General features: G+C 49.1%; 1 protein-coding gene across 1 annotated transcript; it reads right to left on the bottom strand.

Moving 5' to 3' along the window:
* Positions 1–15360: 15360 nt before the first annotated feature.
* C10H11orf91 (chromosome 10 C11orf91 homolog) lies at positions 15361–17405 on the bottom strand. The gene is made up of 2 exons (XM_004446859.4): positions 16857–17405; positions 15361–15618 (listed from the first exon to the last, which is right to left on the bottom strand). Exons 1-2 carry the CDS (start codon positions 17344–17346, stop codon positions 15533–15535), a joined length of 576 nt encoding a protein of 191 aa, XP_004446916.2. The 5' UTR covers positions 17347–17405; the 3' UTR covers positions 15361–15532.
* Positions 17406–24067: the final 6662 nt, after the last annotated feature.

Raw genomic sequence — 24067 nt, 5'->3', positions numbered from 1 at the left:
CCTCACCACAGGAACACCAACAATGAGTGTACTTCTCAAGGATTTGCTTTTGTCAGACCCTACTTGTTTGTACCACACTACTCTTGCTCCTACTCCTGACCCAGGTATCTAGCAACATCTTCAAAGATGACTGCCCTCCTTTTGCCCTCCTCCAACTTTACTTCCCTGAAAATGCCATCTGCCTTCCGGGGAAAACACCCAGCAATTAAGACCACCCTGCCAAACCATGAGTGACAAGTCCCATGATTATGGCACCATCTGGAGCTGCACACAAACTCTATGGGAAGCCAAACAATGCTTATAAAACCACACAAGAGATTAGTATCACACAATGCATCACTCACCCTTGGCTGGACGACTTGCCCATCTTATATACTCTGCAAATCCTCACTGTAGAATGTGACTTTTATTGGCCATCGCCTCCAGCCAATATGCAAATTCCCTTCATCTTTAATATTTCCACAACACAAATAGACAACATAATCCAATCCCGAGATCCCCATGCTGAGGCATCACAAGGTCAACTGTAATGAATTAAAATAGAGAGGGGAGCCCGTGTAACTCAGCACTTTCAGTGCCTGCTTCCCATGTATGAGGTCCCAGGTTCAATTCCCGGAACCTCCCCCCCACCGAAAAAAAAGATTTGTCACAGCATCATGCTACCTGCATCATACTACTGAAGCTCCAAGTTCAGTAGTAACATAGCATCTTAGACCCTATCATTAAGTCCCTCAGTGACCACCCCAATCCCTGCTAATAGAAGATAAACAACTTCTTCCTATCCTCCTCACGACCTATCTGGTTTCACGCACATGCAGAAGTCAAATACAAACTCCTGGGTCCCCACTCTTGCTTGACCAACCACAACAGTCCCACCCACATAAGACTATAAAAGCAAAGCCTCCAGGTCCACTATAAACTTTTCTTCCACAACGGCTTGGTTGAGCCTGCACTCCTGATGTGTTACCTCACGTGGCTCTGTGAGGCACGCTACTACTCTGTGCCCTAGGACGTATTAATCCAGTAAACTTTCATCATGAAAAAAAAGGCAGAGGGCCTCAACAACAGTGACTTGTAATTGGTATTGGTGGCTATGGCTGTGGCAGGGCTGGGGAAGAAACTCCAAGAGTGTCTCTGAACTGGCCTCTCCTGGGTTCAGACCCCAGGACATATTTTCCAGTGCTCTAACTGGCCCCACCAGAATGGTTGCATGAAGCAGCTTTGCTCTACCTGTGAAACAGACTCTACGGTAGCATCAGCACCTTGACATGTACCTCACATAACTGTTTCTTTGGGGCAGAGGGGCGGTGGTGAACAATTCAGAGTTGCACACCACCTTCTTTCCCACACAGAGGACCACACACTCTGTTTGCAAGATGCCTACTCACGTACATGCATGCACGTCATATGTTGGACAAGTGGGCCTGTCTTGACTGGTGCCTCCTCCCAAGTCACCTCCAGGGGAGACGGGAAGGGATCCAGGATTCCTGGAGGCTTAGACAGAGGAGCTGCTGCCTGGAGCCTTGGAGGGAGCAGGTGGGCTCAGCCCCTGACCTACTGCGTCACCTCAGGCGGTACCTTCACTCCTGAGCCTTAATGATCTTATAAAGAGGTGGCATTTTACCCCCCTCCACAGCAGTTAACTCTGGAAATGAGGCCAACAGGAAGCCCTAAATTTTCCTTCTCTCCAGACGCAATACCATCTACTCATTCAAAAGGAGGAAATGTAAAAATGTGCCTCCCTCTAGCCCTGCAGGGGCCCACACAGTAATCACATGTGGCTATTTAAACTTAAATTTAAATAAGTAAAATGAAATAAAATGGAAGATTCATTCCCTCGGTTACACTAGCCACTATGAATAGTGGCTGCTGCATTAAACGACACAGACATGGAACATTTCCATCCCAGCAGAAAGCTCTCTTGGACAGTGCTGATCAAGACCATCCAACTATTAATGGATAACACTAACACCAGATAACAAATAGTCAGTACAGAGAAATAGGTATGTACCTGAATAGTAGGAAACTAGATAGTATTAAATAAAAATAAAACAACCACCTGCATTGGGAGTTTTTGGGAGCTGCCCCTGAGAAATGACAAGAACTTTTCTAAAAATGAAATAAAAATAAAAACTGACCACCTACAGGACTCTCTAAGAGAGCAAAGCAGTCCCAACAAAGTTGCAATTTTTGCAGCATTTAGCTGGTCTCAGTCTGACAGGGAGAGCCTATTAAAACTTGACAAGTGTGCTCTACTGATCAATGTGTATCTGGTCTCTGCTTTGCAACGCCCTTGTATGTAATAAAAAAAACTATTCCAAACCATCATTATAACTTCCCACTTGGAAAACCCTTAATTACCTTTATAAAATGCTGTAAATATACTGTAATCTAATCACCATCTTAAACTCTCACTCCAACTTCCCGGAACTGCTGGAGCAGTTTCTTTCCGTCACCCTGCAGCTTTGATTCCTCTGGTGACCATTTTTGTTTTGTTTTGTTTTGACAGAAGATAGGTGAGAGTGAAGTAATGAGCTACACACGAGATAAGTGCCAGTGAGCCTGAGACCTGCCTGCTTTACTCAAGGGAACTGAACTTTTCACCTTGAAACCAGTTCTGAACAGAGCATGTGTTCCTTGTGCCAGTTAAACGTGGCGCTCAGCTGGCAGCCACCTGCAGCCCCTGGGAAAGGCTGGTGTGCACCTGTGTTTATTTTCGTAATGAAGGCCTTCAGGGCAGTGTCACCGCCTCCCCAAAGGCTTTGAAACCAGATTTTCTTCTAGGTAAGAATGAGCACTCTGATCAACGTCAGCCCTCGAGGCAGAGATGACTCGGAAGGGAAGAGGGCTGTTTCCACCCACTTCCAAATCCATGCTGCCACCTAGCTTCTCTCAGGAGGACCTTGAGGATTGTGGGTCGATGACCTTGATGCGAATTTGCCCAGCAAACCCTACGTGGCAGGTGAGGGTGCTGCTTTCCTGAGTGTCGGCTGTGCATATTATACACGTTATCTCAGTTAAATTGCAAAAACCCCAGGCAAGTGGAGTTACCGAACACATTTTCTGATGACAAAAAGGGCTCAGAGAAGTTAAGAAACTGCTGAATTGAAAGAATAAATAAGTCAGTGAATGCAGGCATGGTTTAGGTACACTGTTTTCAAAGTTAAAGAATGTTTGCACTGAATTCAGATAAGCTCTGTGTTGAGATTAATAACCCTGGGGGAGCTGATGAGGGATGGGCTAGCTAACATTTACTGAGTACTGGCTTTGACCCGGGCATTGTTCTCAGAGCTCCATACATGGTAATTTACTTAAACCATATAGCACCTATTGCTATGGGGTACTATTAATTTCCTCATTTTACAGATGTGGAAACTGATGCCCAGAGAGAGTAAGTCATTTCCCCAAGTCACACAGTTGGTGTGTGCTGGGATTTGGACCCCGGCGGTCCGGCTCCAGAGCCCGCTCTCTTAGTTGCTACACTATATCCTTATATTATAGATAAGGAAGGATTGTCAAGGCATGCCCCAAAATCTGGGTGAGGAATTCAAGACATAGCTTGAGCCCCCAGTCTGTTATAAACAGGCTCCTGGCCCAGTTAGGTCCCAGGATTTTACATCTAGACCATCTCTTCTTATGATTTTATGCAAACTGATGTTTCACCCAGTTGGACTATGAATCAAATTGGAAGCCCGGGGCCTGCATTTCCCTCTCCATCCACGCCCATCGGTTTGCTCGGCAAGTTAAAGAAGTGTGTCCACTTTCTGCAAAACCCTGTGCTTAAGTCTGATGAGGATGATGACAACAGAGTCCTAGCCCTCAAGAAGATCACAGTCAAGCTAGGAAGACAGACAGACAGACCATAGTAATCCAGGGTGGTAACTGCTAGGTGAGGGCTATTCAGAGGGCTAAGGGAGCTCACAGAAGAGTCAAATAACTCAGACTAGCGGGAGGGAGGGTCAGGGAAGGCTTCCTGGAGGAATTGACATCCAAGCTGTTGGGAGGGGAGCATTTCTTCTCAGCCTCTGTTTCCAAGGGAAGGAGCATCCATTAGCACAGCAATCCTGGCCTCTCTCTGCCCTTTCGCTTGCTCAGTGCTAACAATCAGAGAGGGACTTACGTGATGGGTGGTTTAGGGAGGAATAACTTGGGCATGCATAGTCCTCCCCCGCCCTCCTCGTCTTTGGAGAGAGCAGCCTGCAGGAGGAGCAAGCATTCTCTGCCGCCTCTCCAGTGTTACCTGGGACAACAAGAACAGGTCTGCGGTTTAGTGGTAGGAAGCCCATTTGAGGCAGGATAGAATAGGGACCTAAGGAGAAAGGGGGCAGAAACCCTAATAAGCCTGGTAAGGGAAACCGAGGCAAAGCCTGCTGACTTCCCTCAGCCTGCTGACTCACGCAGGCAAGTTAGGAAGGGGCAACGCAGAGCACACACACGCAGGGGCTGAGTTATCAGAACGCAGCCAGCAACGTCACTGCATATTAGGAGGAGAGAAGGGGCAGGAGGGCCTCCACCACCCCCCGCGCACTTTCAGGTTACCTCCCGTCTAGCGGACAGTGACCGGAGGCCAGTCGCCACCGGCGAACACGCCCTGCAGAGCTCGTGGACAGCAGCCAGAGGCCAGTCACCACCAGGCAGCAACCCCACCCCTAAGCCGGTCACAGCACCCAGCAGATCTCCCTTGCCTGGTCTCAAATAGGCCAGTCAGCACAGACCCTGGAGTCCTGTGCCCCCTAAAACAGGGACCCTAGGGCAGAACTTCGCATTCCCCTCCCTTGAGAAGGCCCGCCTTCCGCTCTCAAGGTGCACTTTCTTTCTCACTTTACCCCCCAAAAGGTCTCCGCTTGCCTGACTAATCTGTGGCTCGTCCTTGAATTCCTTCTCACAACGAAGCCGAGACCCTAGACACAGGCTCCGATAACCCACTTTCTCTCATTCCCAAGCTTCATGCTCCAAACTGGATTTTTGAGGAATAAGGATGATATTTTAACTCCCTAATTCCCAACTCTGTCTTCTTTCTTTTTTAGAGCTTGGTGGAAAAGATAGGTGCAATTTATTGGGTGCCCCCTCCGAGATGCCACGCAGTGAAGCTGTGTTACTCTGGCAAGTGAGCACAGTGTTTCAGGAGAGGAGACAGCAGCGGTGATAGAGCCCGTGGGATTTAGGGAAAATCAGTCTGGTTGGAAAACAAGATTTCAAGGCAGGAACGCTAAGAGGGAAGGCTGCAGGGATGGGCGGGGATGCCCACTCAGCCATTCACCACCTCCCTTCTCATGGCCAGACTAGAAGGTTAGTGGTTTTCTCTCTTTCATTAGCTCGACTAACAATCATTTCCTGCCCTACCCTGTCCCTTCTGGAGAAATCTTTCCTGAGCCGCCTGTTGAATATCAGCCGACTATATGCCCCCAGCCACACTTCCCAGGAAATGGAACCAGGAAGGGTTCTGGGCTGTCCTGTGGACCTGGAGGCCGGGGCAGCTCTTATGGTCCCTGGGAGCTGACTGGAGAAGGTCGGAGGGTACAGCAGGTAGACGGAGAGAAACAGAGGTGGGAAGGGGAGCTGCCGGGGCCCCACGAGGCCGTGAGTCCTGTCCTGACAATAAACCCCTGCAGGGGACACGTGCTGTCTTTGCCAGGATCGCTTCCTTTGGGGGAGCAGCTGCACCCCCACTCCAACTGCTCTGGTGGGGCTGCGGTCACAGGACCCTGGCCACCCCCTCTTCACCATGCACAGAGGACGTCGTGGGACCCCAACAGGCCCAGCCAGAGTTTCTCTCCAAGGAAGGGCAGTTGGCACTGACCTGGGCAGGGGCAGCAACTCATTCCTTTCCTTCTGAATGCCTGGGCTCCGTTTTTTGTTTTTCTTGGATTAGTTTCCATTGTTTTTAACCAGAGAACCCTACTGTTAGTCATTCTTGTTACTTAAGCTAATGTGAGTGGCTTTCTGTTTCCCAGGAACCAAAAGAGCCTGAAAACGGTGATTCTCCAACTTTGTCACTGGTGCATTTTCCTGATTCTTCCATAGTCACTTTCCCTCCAACTGCTGCACAGGTACCTCCTTGGGTGTGTTGACGCTCCAGGGAGGAGGGGCTGAGAGGATTGGGTGATGACCACCAGCCCCCCTCTAGGGTACCACCCACAGAGGCCGAGTGCTGGCCTGTTGCATGTGGGAGACGTGAGGCTGCATGGGAGGAACGTGGTTGTTCTCTCTAGGAAAGAAACATCCTCTCCCCACGCTGCCTCCCAGCGGTGCTCACGCCCTTGTCAGCTTTTGGGGAGCTGAGCTCTAGGAGTGCAACACTTGGTCACACCCTGGGGCCACCACCATGCCCAGTAGGTCAACAGAGAGGGCTGTGTCTTAAATGGACTGGAAAATAAGTCCTCTCATTATGGAGGCCCTTTCACATCTGTCATCTGTTGTCCCCCATCAACCGTACTGTGATGTAAAACAGCACCTCCCCTTTACAGACGAGGAAAAAGACTCAGGGAGATTATGGCCCTTTCCCAACGCCATCCATCTGCAATGGCGGAACCCAGACTGGGCCGCAAGGAAAAGGCTAGTGTGTCAGGAGCGCCATTACAGTATCCCCCTCCAAGCCAAAACGTTAAAGCTGTTATTGCGCCTTTTTAAAAAAAATTTATTTATGTTTTTCTTTCTCCCGCCCCCCCAGTTGTCTGCTCTCTGTGTCCACTCACTATGTGTTCTTCTGTGACCACTTCTATCCTAATCAGTGGCACCAGGAATCTGTGTTTCTTTCTGCTGCGTCATCTTGTTGTGTCAGCTCTCCGTGTGTGCGGTACCATTCCTGGGCAGGCTGAACTTTCTTTCGCGCTGGGCAGCTCTCCTTACGGGGCGTACTCCTTGCCTGTGGGGCTCCCCTACATGGGGGACACCCCTGCGTGGCAGAGCACTCCTTGCACGCATCAGCACTGCACATGGGCCAGCTCCACACGGGTCAAGGAAGCCCAGGGTTTGAACCACGGACCTCCCATGTGGTAGACGGACGCCCTCACCACTGGGCCAAGTCTGCTTCCCCCATTACTGTGCCTTTCTTCCTGGGAGGCCAGGCCCCTGCAGGCTCTGTGTCCTGCCTGGCTCCTTTGGCAGTCAGGGCGGGCACAGATTACTTGGAAAGGATAGTGAGAGTTCTTCCCATTATGCTTGAAATCTCGGTTTCCCTCAGGACTATCAGATCCAGGACGAACGAGTCATGATATAATAGCTGATTTCACGTTCCTTCAGGTTGCTTGTTCTGTCTTGCACCAAAGTCACCAGTGGAGAGAGAGGGACTGCAGCCTCCTCCCCAGCCCCCCTTCTCCAGGCTTCCTCCCCTGCCCGCCTTCTATCCTAGTTTCCCTGAAGTAGACGTTGCTAATCTGATTGGGCGCCGTCCAGAACGTTCCTTGGGCTACAGTTTACCGGTGGGCAGTACACCCTAACTGTCAGTACACAAGTGTTTTGCTCCCTCTTCCTGGCTCCAGGAAATAGGCAGACACCACCAGGTTCTCCTTTCCTACCTCTGCCGTGTCTACCACTGAGTGGGCAAATCAAGCCAGGAGAAGCAGAGAGCTTCGTTTACATCAAGCTCAACTGTAATCGTGTAACTGCTCTTGTCACCAGGTAGCTCATTTCCCTTAGGAAAAATCTCTTGTTTTCCTCTAGATCATAACTGCTGACTACAAGGTTTTCATTATAAATGTTATTTTAGTTTACTTTCCTTCCTTTACTTACCTATATTAAATTGAACTGTTTACGATTCTGCTGTAACCTGTAACTACGTTTGCCCCAGCTAGCTTAGCTTTTGTCAGATGTTAAGGGCCGCTTGTTTAGCTTCGTGCCCTTACTATCTTAGGTTCACTGGACTGTTTATGACTCTACTGTTACCAAGTGTACAGCCCCAGCCAGATTTTGTCGGTTCTTAAGGCCTGTGTAGCTTAGCCTCCTTACTCATTAGGTTCTGTGGATTGAACGATTTACAACGCTGCTGTAATCTGTTGTAAATAGTTCATATGTATTACCCCAGGGGGCTTTGTCAGTTAATGACCAATTTGTTAGTTTAGTTCAATTCCTTTACTTATCTTATGCTCATTAAGTGATGTGCAACCCTGGTATAACAGGTAACCAGATGCTTACCCCAGCTTGGCTTTTGTCAGTCCCCAAGGGCAGCTTCACTTCCAATTGAACAATCAATATCTCCCAACATCCCAATAGCACTATCTCCACCTCCCTTTGTTTGAATTTCATAAAAACCCCAGAGTTTCTACAAGTCAGGGAAACAGTTCTGAGGCTTGACTTTTTTTGCCTCCTGTTTCCTTACACAGCATTCTGTAATAAAGCTTTCTCTCTTTGAAAACCCCATGTCAAGAATTGGTTGGTTTGTTTTAGGAGGTACTGGGGATTGAACCTGAGACCTGAGCTACACCAGCTCCACAGAGTGGTTTTTGTGTGCATCGAGCAGCAAATCTGGTTTGGCAACACAACTTTGAATGCTGCAAAGCAACTTTCTCTGTAGCTTGACCATAAATAAAGTGGTTATTTTGTTTCCCACTAGTCCAGCCTTGTGCTAGTTAAATGTTTAATAACCAACTGGAGGGGGATGTGGCCAGGGAAGGAAGGCTGATTTGTAGCATTTGCCAGTTTCCATGGGTATAAATATAGGCACCATAGCCCATTTAAGCTAGCAACATGACATCATTAGGGAGAGGTGCACGGGAGCACATCACAATATAGTATTTCCACTCTACACACGCAATAGATGTAAATAACCTCAAGAGCATAGAGTAAAATATAGAACAATAATTAGAAGGGTTGAGTTTTGAGTATTACCTTTGTTATGGATCAAACGTGGACCTTTGCCCATGACCCTGGGTTTTGAAAAGAGAACATTTATTTAGCAAAGGCAAGCCTCACGGGAGACAGGAGAACTAGTTTCAGGTGTCTCTCTGTTTTACAAGTGTCGTGCATTGTATCGGCTTTGCGGAGGGCTTGGTTAGGGAAATAAGTGGGTATGAAGTTATTGCTCAAGTTAGGCGACCAGCACCAGCTGGGCATGCATAATCCTGCACTTCCTTGTAGGGGGTGGGAACAATTAAAATAAATGCTTCAGTGGGTGTGTTTTTAACTATTATAATGACATTCTAATGTCCAATGTTTAACCGTAGGAAAAGTTGTTTGTTTCTGTGCGTGCCCTTAAACTAGTTTAAGCTGGTCCTGCTGAGTTAAGGCAGTTGGCTACAAAAATCCCCCCATGTGTATGCATACTCTAGGGTGGGTCAAGTTTGGATAATACAACCTAAGCAAAAGGCTGCTTCAAGGTGTTTTTCAAGGACCCTCACACCTTTGTTTTCAATATGGCTTAATTGTAAGCCGATATAGTTTAATTTTTGATAATGGCTGTATTTAACAACCTTCTCACAAAATTCCTGATAATTTGGAAGTGGGTTCTCAAGAGCCAGTACAGGCTGGCTCCGGCACACCTCTGCCTTTACCTGTTATTCCTTGCGTAGGGTGTTCTCTCGTTCAGGACTCCTATTGCTTTCCACCACCAAACATCCTTTACTTTGGGAAATGGTTTCTTCCATTTCATCCCCTTTGTTTCTGGAGGGGCTGGCCATCACATGACACCACCACCCCCCTCTGCTGAAAACAGGAGTTGTGACCAAAAGGGGCAGAGCAGGAGGTGGGCACTCCTGAGCTTTGACTGTAATGCCATAATACTGTCACCCCATTTTCACCTGGGAAGTTGCAGGGAGCAACTCAGCCAAACCCAAACCATGCCCTCCCAGTATTACACTTATCAAAACACTGCCCTCAGTCCCCGGGCACTGACCCTTAGGCCAAGTGACACACACACACACACACACACCCCTAAGGGTCAGCTTCCAGCCCTCACCTTTTCTATTGTGTGCAGATGGTTCAAGGTCTCCATTCTGCAGCCCTGGGGGATGTTAGGTCTAATGCAGCAGCTGATGACACTGAAGACCCCAAACTGGGAACCCGCAGCTAGCTGCTAAGCCAGGCAGGGTTCCCTCCCCTGGGTCATGGAAATCCGCTGCCCTTGGTAGCACCCGGGCTCTCCTCTCCCCTACGAAGTGGGGCCTGCCGAGCTGACTGGAGCAGCTGGCCTCCCCGGAGACGGGCCACGACGGGATCTCTTGCCCTATTCTTTCCTTTGTGCTGTGAAAATAACGCAGTCGTTTGCTGAAAGTTTGTTGTCCCGAGCCTGTGTTTCCATGATGCACCACACAGCACCCTGCTCCCTCTCCTGTCACGTCTCCTCTCCCTTTTCGCAAGCACACTCCTGCAGGGTCCCAGACCTGGCTGTGGCTCTCCAGCGGTAACGCCTCCAGGCAGAAGCCCTTTCCACATAAGTCCTCTAGGTCCCTAGGTTCTGGCAAATGCTCCCTCCACTCCCTCCTACCCGCCCCGCTGCAGTCACCAGGGCCTGGTGCTGCACTGCCCCTTGGGCTACTCCCTGCCCACACCGTTATAAACCCCCTTGATTACACTTTCCTCAAATTACCCGGTTTGAGTGTGCCATCCATTTCCTGCGGGACCCTTAACTGACACATCCTCTGCACACCTCCATCCAAGCACTCCCACGCTGCTGCCCAGGAGGTAAGAACCCGGGCTCTGGAGCCAGCTCTGAGTTTGAATTCTGCCTCTCCCACTTACTAGCTGCAATACTGCAATCAAGTTACTTTGCCTCTTTGTGCCCCAGTTTGAGTCTTTGGTAAAACAAGCATAGCAGTCCCTACCTTACCAGGACATTATGAGGACTGGCTATTTATAGAAAGGCTAAAACAACAGGTGTTACCTAGAATGTGCAAATAAGTATTGATGATTCTATTTCCCTTACTGTGTCGCGATCTTTTCTCTGGCCTCGCTGAGACGGTTTCTCTGTATCTTGAGGCCCAAAAGTTAAACCTGGAATGAAAAACCTTGTGCCCCAAGAAGAGTACAATGTGCTGCCACTCCCCACCCCAGAACAATCTCAACATTCCCTCCCTCCAAGCCCCCCCAGAGCTCCCGAGGGCCCCTGCCAATTTGATACTTGAGATCTGAACCTAACAGTCTTTCCTGCTCAGGCCTGCAGAGAACAGCATCTGTGTTGGTTGTGATGTCTAGCAGTGACTGCCTGGTGGAGCCATCTGAGGCCTGGCTGGTCTGGGCCATCACGGGGAATCCAGAATGGAAGGTCCTGTCTACTGCAAGGGGCTTTGCGGCAATGTGGGAGGGCACTGCGAGGTCAGGGTGCAGCCAGTGCCGTGAGTACCTTCTCTGACAAGCTGCCCTGCTACCTACCACACCAAGAGCACCAAGAGGATGCCTGAGGGCTGTGAGGGGTGCAGAGCACCTCGGCAGAAACCCCAGATGTTTCTTTTACAGCTCACCTGGGGCTTCTCTACCTGCGTCTCACAGAGGAAAAAGAGCTTAGGGGAACCTTGACAGACCTGACTTCCCAACTTGACTCTGCCATTTCCTAGGTCTGGGACTGCGGGACTGTCCAAGCCTCAGTTTCCTCATTTGTAAAATTTGCCAGTGGTATTACCAACCTCACAAGGTGGTGGTGAGGATGAAACGAAATTATGAGATGATGCATGCCAACTTTGCCTCCCTCAGTACTCAGAACACAGAGTGCTCTTTAATAAGCAGCCGCTCTTGTGAGCATGACCTGGGCAGGGCTATTGGGACTCTGATGAGGAAATGGAAACAAGGTCCCCAGGGCTATCTTTATCTCTATCTGAACTCTGTGCTGAGTTTTCATGATGCTTGGTTAATTCTCAATGCCTCATTTAGACTCTCCAGCCCCTCTCACTGGCCTTGCCAGGCTGAAGTATTCTAGGAGAACAAGGATCTTCTCTATGAACAAGCAGAATCTGGCCTCTTCCTGCACAAAGGAGACAGGGCCTGGAAATCCTGCTCAGGGTTTGGGGTTCCCTTGGGCAGAGTAGAAGTTACAAATTCTGGGGGACTGTCCAGCTTCTAGTTTATTTTATTGGGCCTGCACAATATGTAGAAATATCTGAACTAGTGGCTAAGATTTAGAAACCAAGAGCTTTCACCCCAAACAATGCACACCCCCACTCCTGACAGCAAACAGCTGGAGCTGGCCATCAACTGTCCCCTATAGTTGGGCATGAGCTCTTTAGCTTGGCAGTCTCCACCTGGCTCCCTTTGGTCAGGTCAGGGTTTCCAGTCTGACCCTGGAGGCATGCACATTTGTGTCCTCAAGCTAGAGCTTATTGCACATTCTTTTGTGCATGTGTGCCCAACTTCTAGGGGTCCCATCATCCAATTTACCCACCTGCCAGCATCTGCACCCCAAACCACAGATGTCAGATCCTGGTCTCACCATCCTTGCTGCCATTGAAAGACAATCCTTCTACTCATAAACTAGATCCCATCTCTTGCCATTCAAAGATGTCATTCCAGTAATTCCTCTATCTCTCTCCACTGGATCATTCCCATCAACTACAAACATGAAATTATTTCTTCTATCTTAATGAAAACCTACTCTTGATCCCACTTGCCCTGCCAGCTAGCACTTTCTAGTTCTCTGCTCTCCTTTGCAGCTAAACTCTAAAGAGTGAGCTCTGCCTGTCATCAACAATTCCTCTCTTCCCATTCTTTTCCAAAACTGCTCCAGTCAGGCATTAACCCCTCTCATTCAACCCAAACTGTTCTTGACAGTATTACTAATAATAAATCCATGTTGCTAAATCCAAGAGTCAATTCTCAGACTCATCATATTTGGCCTATGTAGCAGTTTGGTATTATTTATGAATTCCAAAAATAGATATTGGATTACATTTGTAAATTGGTCTATTCCTCTGTGCATGTTAGATTCACAGGTTTCACATTTACTCAATTAAATTATGATTAAGCCTTTAATTCGGCCAAGTCATTAGGATGTTGATAAAATGACATGGCAGAGGAGATGTTGATGCTGGAGCCCCAGGAAGTAAATACACAGGAGAAGGACACAGAGGAATAGAGACAGCTCAGTAGACAAGGCAGAGGCCCAGGGAAGAGAGAGTGCCTGATACTCTACAGATGACTTTGTGGAGAGACCAGAGCAGCAGAGTCTGGAAAGAATTGAGCCCCAGGAAGAGAGACAAAGGCTTGTGCCAGCCTGTAGCTGAGATTGGAAGAAGCTGGGACCACAAAGCCTTAAGAGGAAGAGGAAGGCTGAACCCTTGCAGAAACCAGCAGCCATCTTACGCCAATACTTGGCAACAAACTTAGGTGAGGGAAGTAACTTACACTTTATGGACTTGTGACTATAAGCTTCTACCCCAAATAAATAGCCTTTATAAAAGCCAACCAATTTCTGGTAGTTTGCATCAGCACCTCTTTGGCTGACTGATACAGCCTATCAGCAGTATTTGTCAGGGCTAATCACTTTCTCCTTCAAAATAGACATTCTTCATTTGCTGCTGAGATACCTGCCTCACTGGCCACTCCTTTCTATTCTCCTTTGCAGGTTCCTCTTCTTCTCCCCAGCTGTAGCAGTTTGATATTATTGATGAATTCCAAAAAGAAATATTGGACTATGTTTGTAATCTGATCTGTACCTGGGCATGATTGAGTTATGATGAGGGCATTTAGTCCCCACCCCTTGATGGGTGGGTACTCAGATTAAAGGCATGACACAGAACAGAGTAGATGGTTTCTGGTGTTGGCGTTTTGATGTTCGAGTTTGATGCTGAAGACTTAGGCTGGAGCCCCAGGAAGTTAGCACACAGAGGAAAGATAAGCCAGCCCCAGGAAAAAAAGAACCTTGAACCCAGGGAAAAGCAAGCCCCAGGAATGTAGGAACCCAGGAATCCTGAACCCTCATAGACATCTGCAGCCATTTTGCTCCAGATAGACTTTGGTGAGGGAAGTAACTTATGCTTTATGGCCTGGTATGTGTAAGCTCCTATAAAGACCTTTTATAAAAACCAACCAATTTCTGGTGTTTGGCATCAACACCCCTTTGGCTGACTAATACACCAGCCTTTTAAGATTGAAATGCCTCCAAACTCAGTGTGTGGTCCTCTTTCTCACTATGTTCACTTCCTTGGAGATCTCATCTGGTTTTACACCTTAAATACACCTAATGTCAGTACTTCTCAAATTTATACCTGCAGCCCAGGCTTTTCTCCTGAACTTCAGGACCATATCGCCACCTGCCTACATAGCATCTCTACCAGGATGTCGAAAAGATGACACCAGAAACTTCACCTAACCTAAACTGCTGATCTCTCCAAAACCTGCTCCATCTGCAGTCTCCCATCTCAGAGCACAACATTGTCCTGCAGTTTCCCAGGCCAAAAGCCCTGAAAACATCTATGGGACCTCTCTTTGTCACATATCAATACCCACCACCAGGATTGCTGGTGGCTCTATCTTCAATGTAATCAGAAGTTGACCACTTCCAACTGCTCTCCCAGCCTCCTACCTTGTTGCCCACCTCACACACTGCAATCAGCAGGGGAGAAACTTTGACACCACACGTCAGATCATGTCCCTCCTTTGCTGACAACTCCTTAGCAGCAAACTATCCCACTTGGAGTAAAACCGAGTCCTTACCTGAACAGGACTCCCTGCCCCTCTTTGCTCTCAACCCTAACACTCTCCCTCATTCATTCTGCTCACCCATTCTGGTCCCTTTGCTGAACCTCAAACATGCCCACATGCTCCCACCTCGAAGCCTTCACACTGGCCCTCTGCTTGGGACGTTCCCCCACGGTGCCACTTACCCTCAACCTCCTTCAAATCTTATTTGACTGGTACCCCTTTGAGAAACCTTATCGGAAATTCTCCCAGCTTTCCTCCTGACCATCCTTACCTGACTTTTTTTCCCCTTTAGCATGTCATCCTCTATGATGCCATATTATAATTTGCTAATTTATGTTGTCTGTCTCTCCCCCACTCCCAATTCCAAATGCCTAGGAGGGTGCCTAGCACATAATAAGCACTCAATATATTTCTTGGATATATGAATTTCTAGGAAGGAACATGGCTTTGATCGGATTATCAGAGAGCACTGTGGTCCAAAAACCATTCAAACTAAATTAACCCCACTGTCCCAAGAATTAAAGTTGTTTGAAAAAAAAAAAAAAATCCCACCTTTCCAACCCTCAAAGCAAGTTATAACAGAACCAAATACATTGGCCCTTGGTTTGTCCCAGTTCCCTCCTGACACACCAGTTACTCTGGCTTTGCCTAACTGTGGCAGTGTTAGGGGGTCCCCTCCCTTGAGGGTCCCTCAGGTCTTCTCCCCTAATGGCAGGAGCGTTGAACGCTGGCTGGGCCTCAGCTTCCAGACCCCATGAGAAAGTTCCCCTAGCAGCACAGAGAGGAGAGAGACCATGAGGTTCACCACGCAACCGGGCACTGTATGTGGAATAAGTGCTGGGAGCAACAAGAACAGAAGGAAATACAGAACAGAAAATAACGCTCTTTGAAACGACAACAAACGGGGCACATTATCTAAGCACTAACACGTAAGGAGGCGGATGCCCAAGCTCAGGTGGGCAGCTCCTCAGGAGAGTGAGGCTGACTTCTTTCCAGGCTGCCTGGTCTTCAGTCCTTGTAACTTTTCATCTTTTAGGGCCTTCAAGAATTTATCTGCAGGAGAGCAAAACAAACTTAGAAGTAGTAGAGATAAGGGCTTTCTCTAACACTCCCAAAGCAAGGCTGCTGGGAAACAATTGTGCTTCCTTGTAGGAGCCCAAACTCATTTGTGATCTGAGCTGGGAGGAAAAATATAAAGCTGAAATGCATTTAACTGGAGAACAGCACAGTTAAGAAATCCAGGACTTAGAAAAGCCCAGGTTTTCTAGGGTCTGTTTTTCCTTTCATGGCTGTGGGGAAGATGATATTACAGGATGCCTGATGAATTAGACACCATTCTAAGAACCATGTTAACCTAAGCATTTGGGTTGTTTTATCCTCCTTTTCTCTCCTTTTAATCTGATAGTAGGGATGACCTTTCTAGAACTATCTGCAGTCCCCCAGTGAGCAAGTGCAAGCCTTGGCCAGGTCAGCTATTGGACAAGACAATGCTTGCCGCAGCCTATGGTTACCGAACATCCATCTGTGTTAACAGGTCCTTCTGGGAGTAGAATGGGACTTAGCTCTGCTCTCCAACAGGGAGGAGCTTGTCAGTTTGCGGATCCTGCCCACATCTGCACTCTACAGCAGGTCTGCCTTGGTCCAGATGCCTAAGACTTCCGTCCCAAGGTCACACCCATGGCAGTGTCCAAGACCCTCCTGGGAGGACTACCAGAGCCTTGGGGGCCCAAGGAGGCCGTCTTCCAGCTCTAAGTGGAGTCCCAAAGCATCTGAGTGAACCTCCGTGGGCTTCCTGGGCCTTGCACAGTTCCCACCTCCCCCAAGCGACACTCCAACTGACCTTCCCCTACCTCCCATCCAGGGCTCCAATTTAAGAGAAAACCCTAAACCTCAGGCCATTGGATATGGACCGTCTGTGGGGAGTGGGATGCAGGTGTGGGGGAATTACGGGGCAGAAAGCTTCAAGTTCAGGATGGGAGTGGTGGTGGTGGAGTTCCGGGTTTGGGGCTCAGGGTCCAGATTACTGAGAGAAAGGGTTCAGGGCTGAGGGAGGATGGAGTGTGGGACCAAAGGGTTCCTCAAGTCCAGATCTGCGGTGGGGGAGGGAGAGGTTGAACTCCAGGTCTGGGCGGGGGGAGTCTCGGTTCTGGGAGATGGATCTGGGATCTGGGACTCCCGGGGGCTGGAGTCTGGGCCCGGGGATCATATTCTGGGGCGGGGCCTGAGGCCAGGGCGGGGGCCCCGGGCCGGCGAAGGGTGGGTCGCGGCGGCGCGGCGAGGTCGTCACGCACAGCGCTGGGAGTCGAAGCCGTCGCCAGTGATGGTGAGCAGCTCCAGCTCCTTGATCCGGATCTCCAGCTCGCACAGCTCCTCCGGGTGCGAGGCGGAGGCGAGCCGGGGGGTCGGAGGGCCGGGGGCCAGGGCCGAGGCCGCAGCCTCGGGGCCCGGCGGCGGCGAGTAGAAGAAGCGCAGAGGCTCGTAGGGGATGGAGGCCAGGCCTGAGGGCCAGGGCGGAGGGCAGGGGCGCTCGCTCGGGGGACCCAGACCCGGCGGCGGCGGCGGCGGCGGGGCCGGGGGAGCCTGCGGCAGGGGTCGGCCCCCAGCCGCCCCGCCCGCCGGCGCCCCGCCCGCCTTCAGGGGCACGAAGAGCTTCTTCCAGATGTTGAAGTCGCTGAGCGGGGAGGAGGAGATGCCGCGGTCGTAGAGGGACGGGAAGTAGAGGGGTGGGGCCGGCCGCTGGCTCATCGTGAGGCTCTGGCGGCCGCGCCGCCCCTTCGGCATCGTTTGAATGGGAGGCTGCGTGGGAGGAACCCCGCGCCGGGAGCCGCGCGCCGGGCGGGAGTCGGCGGGGTTCTGAGGTTCCACAGCCCCGCCCCGCCCCGCCCCGAACAGGCGGGGTTCTGAGGCGCGGCTGGCCCCGCCCCGGAACGTGGCCCCGCCCCTGGACGCAGGCGGCCCCGCCCCCGCCGGCCCGCGGGACTCCGAGCTCGGTCGGGCGCGCGCTCGGCGAACTCGCCAGTCGCGCGTTTCCCCAATTTGACCCGCCCTAGGCTCCCGCAACCTCGCCCTGGCGCGGAGTCGGCTGCTCCCACCGCCCCTAAGTTTCACCGGTTACGCCCTCGCGCAGTCGTGACCTCGGGGACCGTGACCCGCAAGCTGGCGAAAGTCTTCAGTGCGTAAGGGCGACGTTTTCCTCCATAGCCCGGAGGCAGAGCACCGGGGCCAGACCCAGGTGAAGGCCAGCCCCTCAGGCAGGCCCTCTGCTTCTGGCCTCAGGGCCGGCAGTCAGGCAGCTGCGCCGCCGGGCCTCTGATCAGGCCGCTGCCTGCCCCGAATGAGCCTCTTCTCTTTTCTGGTAGACAGGCCTCTAGCCTTCCTGTAAGCCAAGCCCAAGCCACCTCCCGGAAGCCCTCCTAAACGCCCCAGCGCTCAGCCTCACTTTCTTTTTTTTCTCTAGCCTTACTTTCTTCTCTCCAACTGCACGTGTGGAAACCTCTGTCACTGCAAAGGCTCCCTGAAGCAAAATGGTTTTTTTTTGTTTTATTTTAAAGATTTATTTTATTTATTTCTCTCCCTTCTCCCCCTCCCCCCTTGGTCTGTGCTCTTTGTCCTTTTGCTGTGTGTTCTGTGTCTGCTTGCATTATCCAGGGGCACTGGGAAACCATTCATGTGGGGCGGCTCGCCTTGGGGGTGCACACCTTGTGCATGGGACCCCCTGCCCGTGTGGCACGGCACTCCTTGCTCTTGGCAGCACTGTGTGTGGGCCAGCTCACCACACGGGTCAGGAGGCCCTGGGCATCGAACCCTGGACCCTCCATATGGTAGACGATGGCTCTATCAGTTGAGCCACGACCACTTCCCCAAAATAGTTTTTTTTTGTTTTTGTTGTTTTTTTTTTTTAAAGATTTATTTATTTATTTAATTCCCCCCCCTCCACAGGTTGTCTGTTCTCTGTGTCTATTTGCTGCATCTTGTTTCTTTGTCCGCTTCTGTTGTCGCCAGCGGCAGGGGAAGTGTGGGCGGCGCCATTCCTGGGCAGGCTGCACTTTGTTTTGCACTGGGCGGCTCTCCTTACTGGCGCACTCCTTGCACATGGGGCTCCCCTACGCAGGGGACACCCCTGCGTGGCACAGCACTCCTGCGTGGCACGGCACTCCTTGTGCGCATCAGCACTGCGCATGGGCCATGCTCCACACGGGTCAAGGAGGCCCGGGATTTGAGCCGCGGTGGTAGACGGACGCCCTAACCACTGGGCCAAGTCCGTTTCTCCCCAAATAGTTTTTATGCCTCCCTGTCTCCTCCACCAGACTCTGAGCTCCTTGAAGGCAAGACCCCTGCTTTGTTCTGGCTCATTTTTCAGTCCTTCAGACTATGTGATCTTGGCTGATGATGGATGGTAGGTGCTGAGGTGGTGGTGGAGGACAATGCCCAGAATATAGTTGGAACCTGATCTGTATCTGCTCCACAGACACCTTTCCTCCTCTGCCTCAGGATGGACTTCACAACTGCTTCTTTTCAGTGCCCAGATCCCAAACCATCCAAAGCAAAACATGTAAGGACCATCCAGAATTGGGGGGTCAAAAGTATCAGAAAAATAGAAAAAGAAGAATAAAAGAAAAGTATATGACAGTGTACTAAGCAAGGCACTCTCCCCCCCCCCCCCTTTTGCAAGTAATTGAAATATACTTCAAGCCAGCTTAATCAAAGGAAGGAAGAGAGGGAGGGAGGGAGAAATAAAAGGACACTGAAGTAATTCACGAAATCCAAGGAAACATTTAATCGTGGGAACCAGGATACCATCTGGAGCCTCAATTATTTGTAGACCCTCCTTTTATTGTTTCTCCATTAAGGAAATTCAGCTTCCTGCACCCTCCGAGCTGTTTCTCAGTTCAAAGTCTTGAGCCTTCAGCCAGTCATTCTGTGCCAGAGACAATATTATATGTGCACAGAAGTGGCTTCCTGCTGGGTAAACAGAGAAGACTACATTCCCGAGCCTCCTTGCAGGGTGGTTGGGGTTATGTGACTGATTTCTGGCATCAGTGGAATGTGGGCCTGACCATAAAACCCTTTGCATAATCCTTCAAATTCTTTCCCATTCTGCAAAGACCTCGGAGACCACATGTTGAGAAGGTAGCATTATAAGACGACCCATGGCATCCTGAATGCATGCAACAGGGTAATTAGACTACAGTGGATCAGGGTATGGGAAAAAGTCTTACCATGGTAATCTACTCAGCTCTGGGATTGTTAGAGCAGCTAGTGTAATACAACTCACCTGGGGGTCAGGTACCTATCCCTGCTTGAATGGTCAGTGGCCAGGGGGGACATTAACACCGTATGGAGAGGTTTTCAGAGAAGAGGGGTATGGGCTAGACAAACACCGTAAAAGGTGCCTACAATAGGCTGAAATGTTGCACTGTTTATTTCCTGAAACTTTTGTCTGAAAATAGCAGAAAATTCATCTTGCAATAGCTTAAACTAGGGGTCAGAAAACTATGACCTGTGGACCAAATAGGGCATACTTCCTGTTTTTGTATGAGCTAAGAAATAAATTTACCCTTTGGCCTGCAAAGCCTAAATATTTGCTGTCTGGCCATTTAAGACAAGGTTTGCTGGCTCCTGGCTTAAACCATAAGGACATTAAACCATAAACGTTTCTTAACAACAACCACCACCACAAAAAGCCTAGAGGAAGGCAGTGGTAAGGTTTGTTCATTGTCTTCATAGGGTCCAGACACTGACTGGGTTACTGTGTCTGGGATTCTCCTGTCATCTCCTTATGGTCACAAGATAGCTGCTGCAGCTCCTGCTATCACACCCCAATATAATTCATTCAAAATCAAGCATCAGAGAGGTAGCCAGGACTGCAAAAGAAAGCATTCTTCAGTGTTCCTTTCCTTGTATCGGGGAGGAAAATTATTTCCTAGGAACCTGCCCTCTGGCCAAGCAGATTTCTCTTACATCTCACTGACCACCCCTCACTATAAAGAATCTTGGAGAAAAGAGTATCTGCCTGTTCATCCTCTACAGTAGAAGGTAGACAAAGGAAAAAGGTGTTGAGTGGGAATGGCTGTTTGAGCCAACCCATGTTTCTGCCAAATATTCTAGTGCTGTGAGTCTGTAAAAGACCCCAGTCTGGATTTGCAATAGGTCTGAAATAAAGAGTCGTTTTCAGTGCAGTGCAGGTTAGTTCTCTTCCAAGTACACAAATTATCACAACTAAGAGACAATAAACCAACCACCAAAAGGAAATCCTGCTGGACCCACCTCCATTAGATTGTGGCTTATGAGCAAACTGGACATCTGTCCAATGAAGGTGCCTGTCATTGGGCACCAGCTTGTTTACATGATCAAAGAGTGAGTAATTCATAGACTGAAAGGGAAGTAAATTTCCTTGAGAACCTCCACCTAATGACCTGGGAAGGAAGCAGTCAGATGACCAAGGGAGCCTGAGGTCCAGTGGCTGGTCACTGCCAGAGCTGGCATTCCAGCCAGGTAGTCTGACTGCAGTACACTTGCTTCCACAGTTGTCCTAAAGGCTTCCCAGCATTTCCTCAGCTCTCAGGGCAAGGCTGCCTTCATGGCCTCTGCCCTCCTTCCTGGCAGGGGCCTTGCTCTAATTGGGGACTGTCTATCCACAATTCAGGAGCCCAGCTCCTCTGGGAAATCCAGAACAGTATTTTATTACTTATCTGAATTATCGATTGTGTTGGTAACTTCACAATGCCCACTCTTTCAAAAGTTCCTTAAAAATGCAGTACAGCCCTTATTCTTGTTTTACTTGGTAGATGTTTTCCTATTTACTTGCAGAGTAAGCAAAATTTTTATGAACTGAAGGCTGGGATGCAGTGTAGTGGAAAAGATGGTGCAGGGGCCTGGAAGATAAGAGAGCTAGGTTGAAGTCTCATCCACTAGCAACAACTGTGTGACCTTGGGCAAAATAATTATAGCTAATATTTATTAACCAATTTTACATATTCTTATGTTATCTGTTAAAATTCTCTGTGAGCCACAGAAGTTCATGCTGAGAATTTATCAGAGGGCTCTGAGATGGCTCATGGATTTGAAAGCTTAAGAACCAGGTGTAGGGAAGTGGATGTGGCTCAAGCAGTAGGGCACCCACCTACCACATGGGAGGTCCCAGTTTGGTTCCCGGTGCCTCCTAAAAAAGATGAATAAGACAGTGAGCTGGTGCAATGGGCTGATGTAATGAGATGATGCAACCAGGAGACACAATGAGAGACACAACAATCAGGGAGCGAAGGTGGTTTAAGTGATTGGGTGTTTCCCTTCCACATGGGAGGACCTGGGCTTGGTACCCAGTGCTTCCTAAAAAGAAGATGAGCAGACACAGAGAACAGACAACAAACAGACACAGAGAGCAGACAGTGAGCGCCAACAGTGAGGGGGTGGGAGAGAAATAAATAAAACATATCTTTAAACAAACAAATAAAAAAGAACCAGGTGTAGAAGGCACAGAGACCAGGGTAACTTTAGGGATCCATGTAGCCGGAACGAATCAATAGCCTACCCAAGAGGGTACTGGAGTGATAGATTCTGTTAGCTGGCCATTCTCAATGACTTCTCAACCCTTTCCCCTTGCTACAGAAACTGGGAAAACTGAATACTAGCTTTCTCAGTCCCCCTTTTCAGCTAGGGATGGCGGCCATGAGACAAAATTCCAGACATATAACCAGAAGATATGCTGGTGGCTTTCTGGAAAAGGCTTTGCTTTCATGATAAAAGGGACAGAGCAATGGATGCTTTTACTTCCTCTCTTCTTCCTACCTTGAATCTGGATGCAATGCTGGAAATTCTGCAACTTCCTTGTGTTCATGAGGAAAGACCAAGAACATCACAAATATATGAGTCCAGACATTGTTGAGCAGCTGAACCAATGCGAGTAGATTTTTTATGCAAGAGAACTGGTCTGCATCTGCTTTAGTTACTATAATTTTTCTGTTACTTGCAGGTGGATGAGAGATTCACAGCTTCAACCAGGCCTTTTTTTTTTTCCAGTCCTTGCATAACTCCACTCAGGACTTAAACTCCAGGAGAACATCCCATCCTTTGGCTAAAGGAGGGCAAGCTACCTTTATTAGCAGCTCCAGCAAGACTGCACTTAAAGGGTAGACTTCCCCAAAAGGCAATTGTGGTAGCAGGTACTGGATGGCTAGAAACCAAATATCCCCTATGGTAGTTGCCATTGTTATACCTGGAGAGGACACAGAGGTTTGGAAAGGTGAGGTGGTAGGCCCAAAGTCTCAGATCTAAGTGAGTAACAGCGGGTGGAAGTAAGCAAGCCCAGGTTTTCCTGTATTACCCTCATATGCTACCTACTCTTAAACATTTAGTAAATGAGTGGAAGGTTATGGCTTCAGCTACCCTTAATTTTTAGACATGATAGAAAGCTGGATTTGAATGAAAAAGGACACTTTGCCACCATACTACACATGCATTGCATTTAAAGGCCTGTTGCACAGGGATTATAATATAAACCTAAGAAAGTCCTCAAAGCTACTCTATTCACATCATATATTTGCTATTTCCACTTTAATTTTCAATGTTCTCTTCTCTTACCTTCTCTTAATTGCCCCTCCTTTGTCTCGAGGAGGAGGATAGTTTAGTTAGCAATTGCTAGTTAATTTTTCTCCTTAGAAGTTGTCAAGGATGTTTGGTTACAAGAACAGAAAGATTCTCAAACTAGTTCAGGCCACAAAAAAAGGGCAGAGGGAGTTATGATATGGATAGGCCTTAAAGAATCCAAGGAGACAGTAAGAACGACAGATCTGCCCAGGGACCACAGCCCCAGATGGTGAAATGGGCACAGAACCTGAAATTTACAAAAACTCTGATGGATTTGGGTTTTCAAAACTATTCTGTTACTGAGAACATTAAGTGAACTCATCATATCTACTCATTGTGTGTACCTTGCATTCATAGCTTAACCCCTAAAGAGAAGATCCAATGTAGTTATCTTCACCCAATACTGAGCGCCATGAAAGCTCTGGAATAGTCATTTGGCTTTGGCAGTATTGCCTTTAGGTCCAGGCACCCAGTCCCTAGACTTTGGCATGGGTCACAGCAACTTTCTGCAGAAAGAAGTCCCCAAGATTAAGGCCATTGCTACGACCCTTGCTCTTTTTGTCTGTCAGCAGTGCTCTCCCAATTCCCATTCTACTTTAGAGAATTACCCTTCCCCCACCATGCCCTCGCCAAAAAGTGGGTACATGACCCAAGATAGGCCAGTCTCACCCTGGAGTCTGAACCTTGAGACTCCTGGAACTTCCCAACTCCTGGCTCTTTGCAATCTAGTTGTATCCCCTCACAAAATTCCAAAACTCATTTTCTGCTTAGGTGAATCAAAACTGGTTTGCAATGGGAGCAGGTATAGCTCAGTGGTTGAGCGCCTGCTTCCTATGAATGAGATTCCAAGTTAAATCCCCTGTACCTCTTCAAAAAAAAAAAAAAAAATTGGTTGCCATTCCTTGGAACCGAAGAA

Source organism: Dasypus novemcinctus, chromosome 10, assembly GCF_030445035.2.
Source record: "Dasypus novemcinctus isolate mDasNov1 chromosome 10, mDasNov1.1.hap2, whole genome shotgun sequence".
NCBI classification, from domain to species: domain Eukaryota; kingdom Metazoa; phylum Chordata; class Mammalia; order Cingulata; family Dasypodidae; genus Dasypus; species Dasypus novemcinctus.
Note: the sequence above shows the minus strand (reverse complement) of the source record. Positions and strands in the feature narration are given on the sequence as shown.

Excerpts from the sequence above, each read along its gene's own strand:
- C10H11orf91 (XM_004446859.4), bottom strand. The coding sequence starts at position 17,346 with ATGCCGAAGGGGCGGCGCGGCCGCCAGAGCCTCACGATGAGCCAGCGG. Across the intron at positions 15,619-16,856 it reads CGGCTTCGACTCCCAGCGCT|ATAAATTCTTGAAGGCCCTA; the intron begins GTGCGTGACGAC and ends GCTCTCCTGCAG.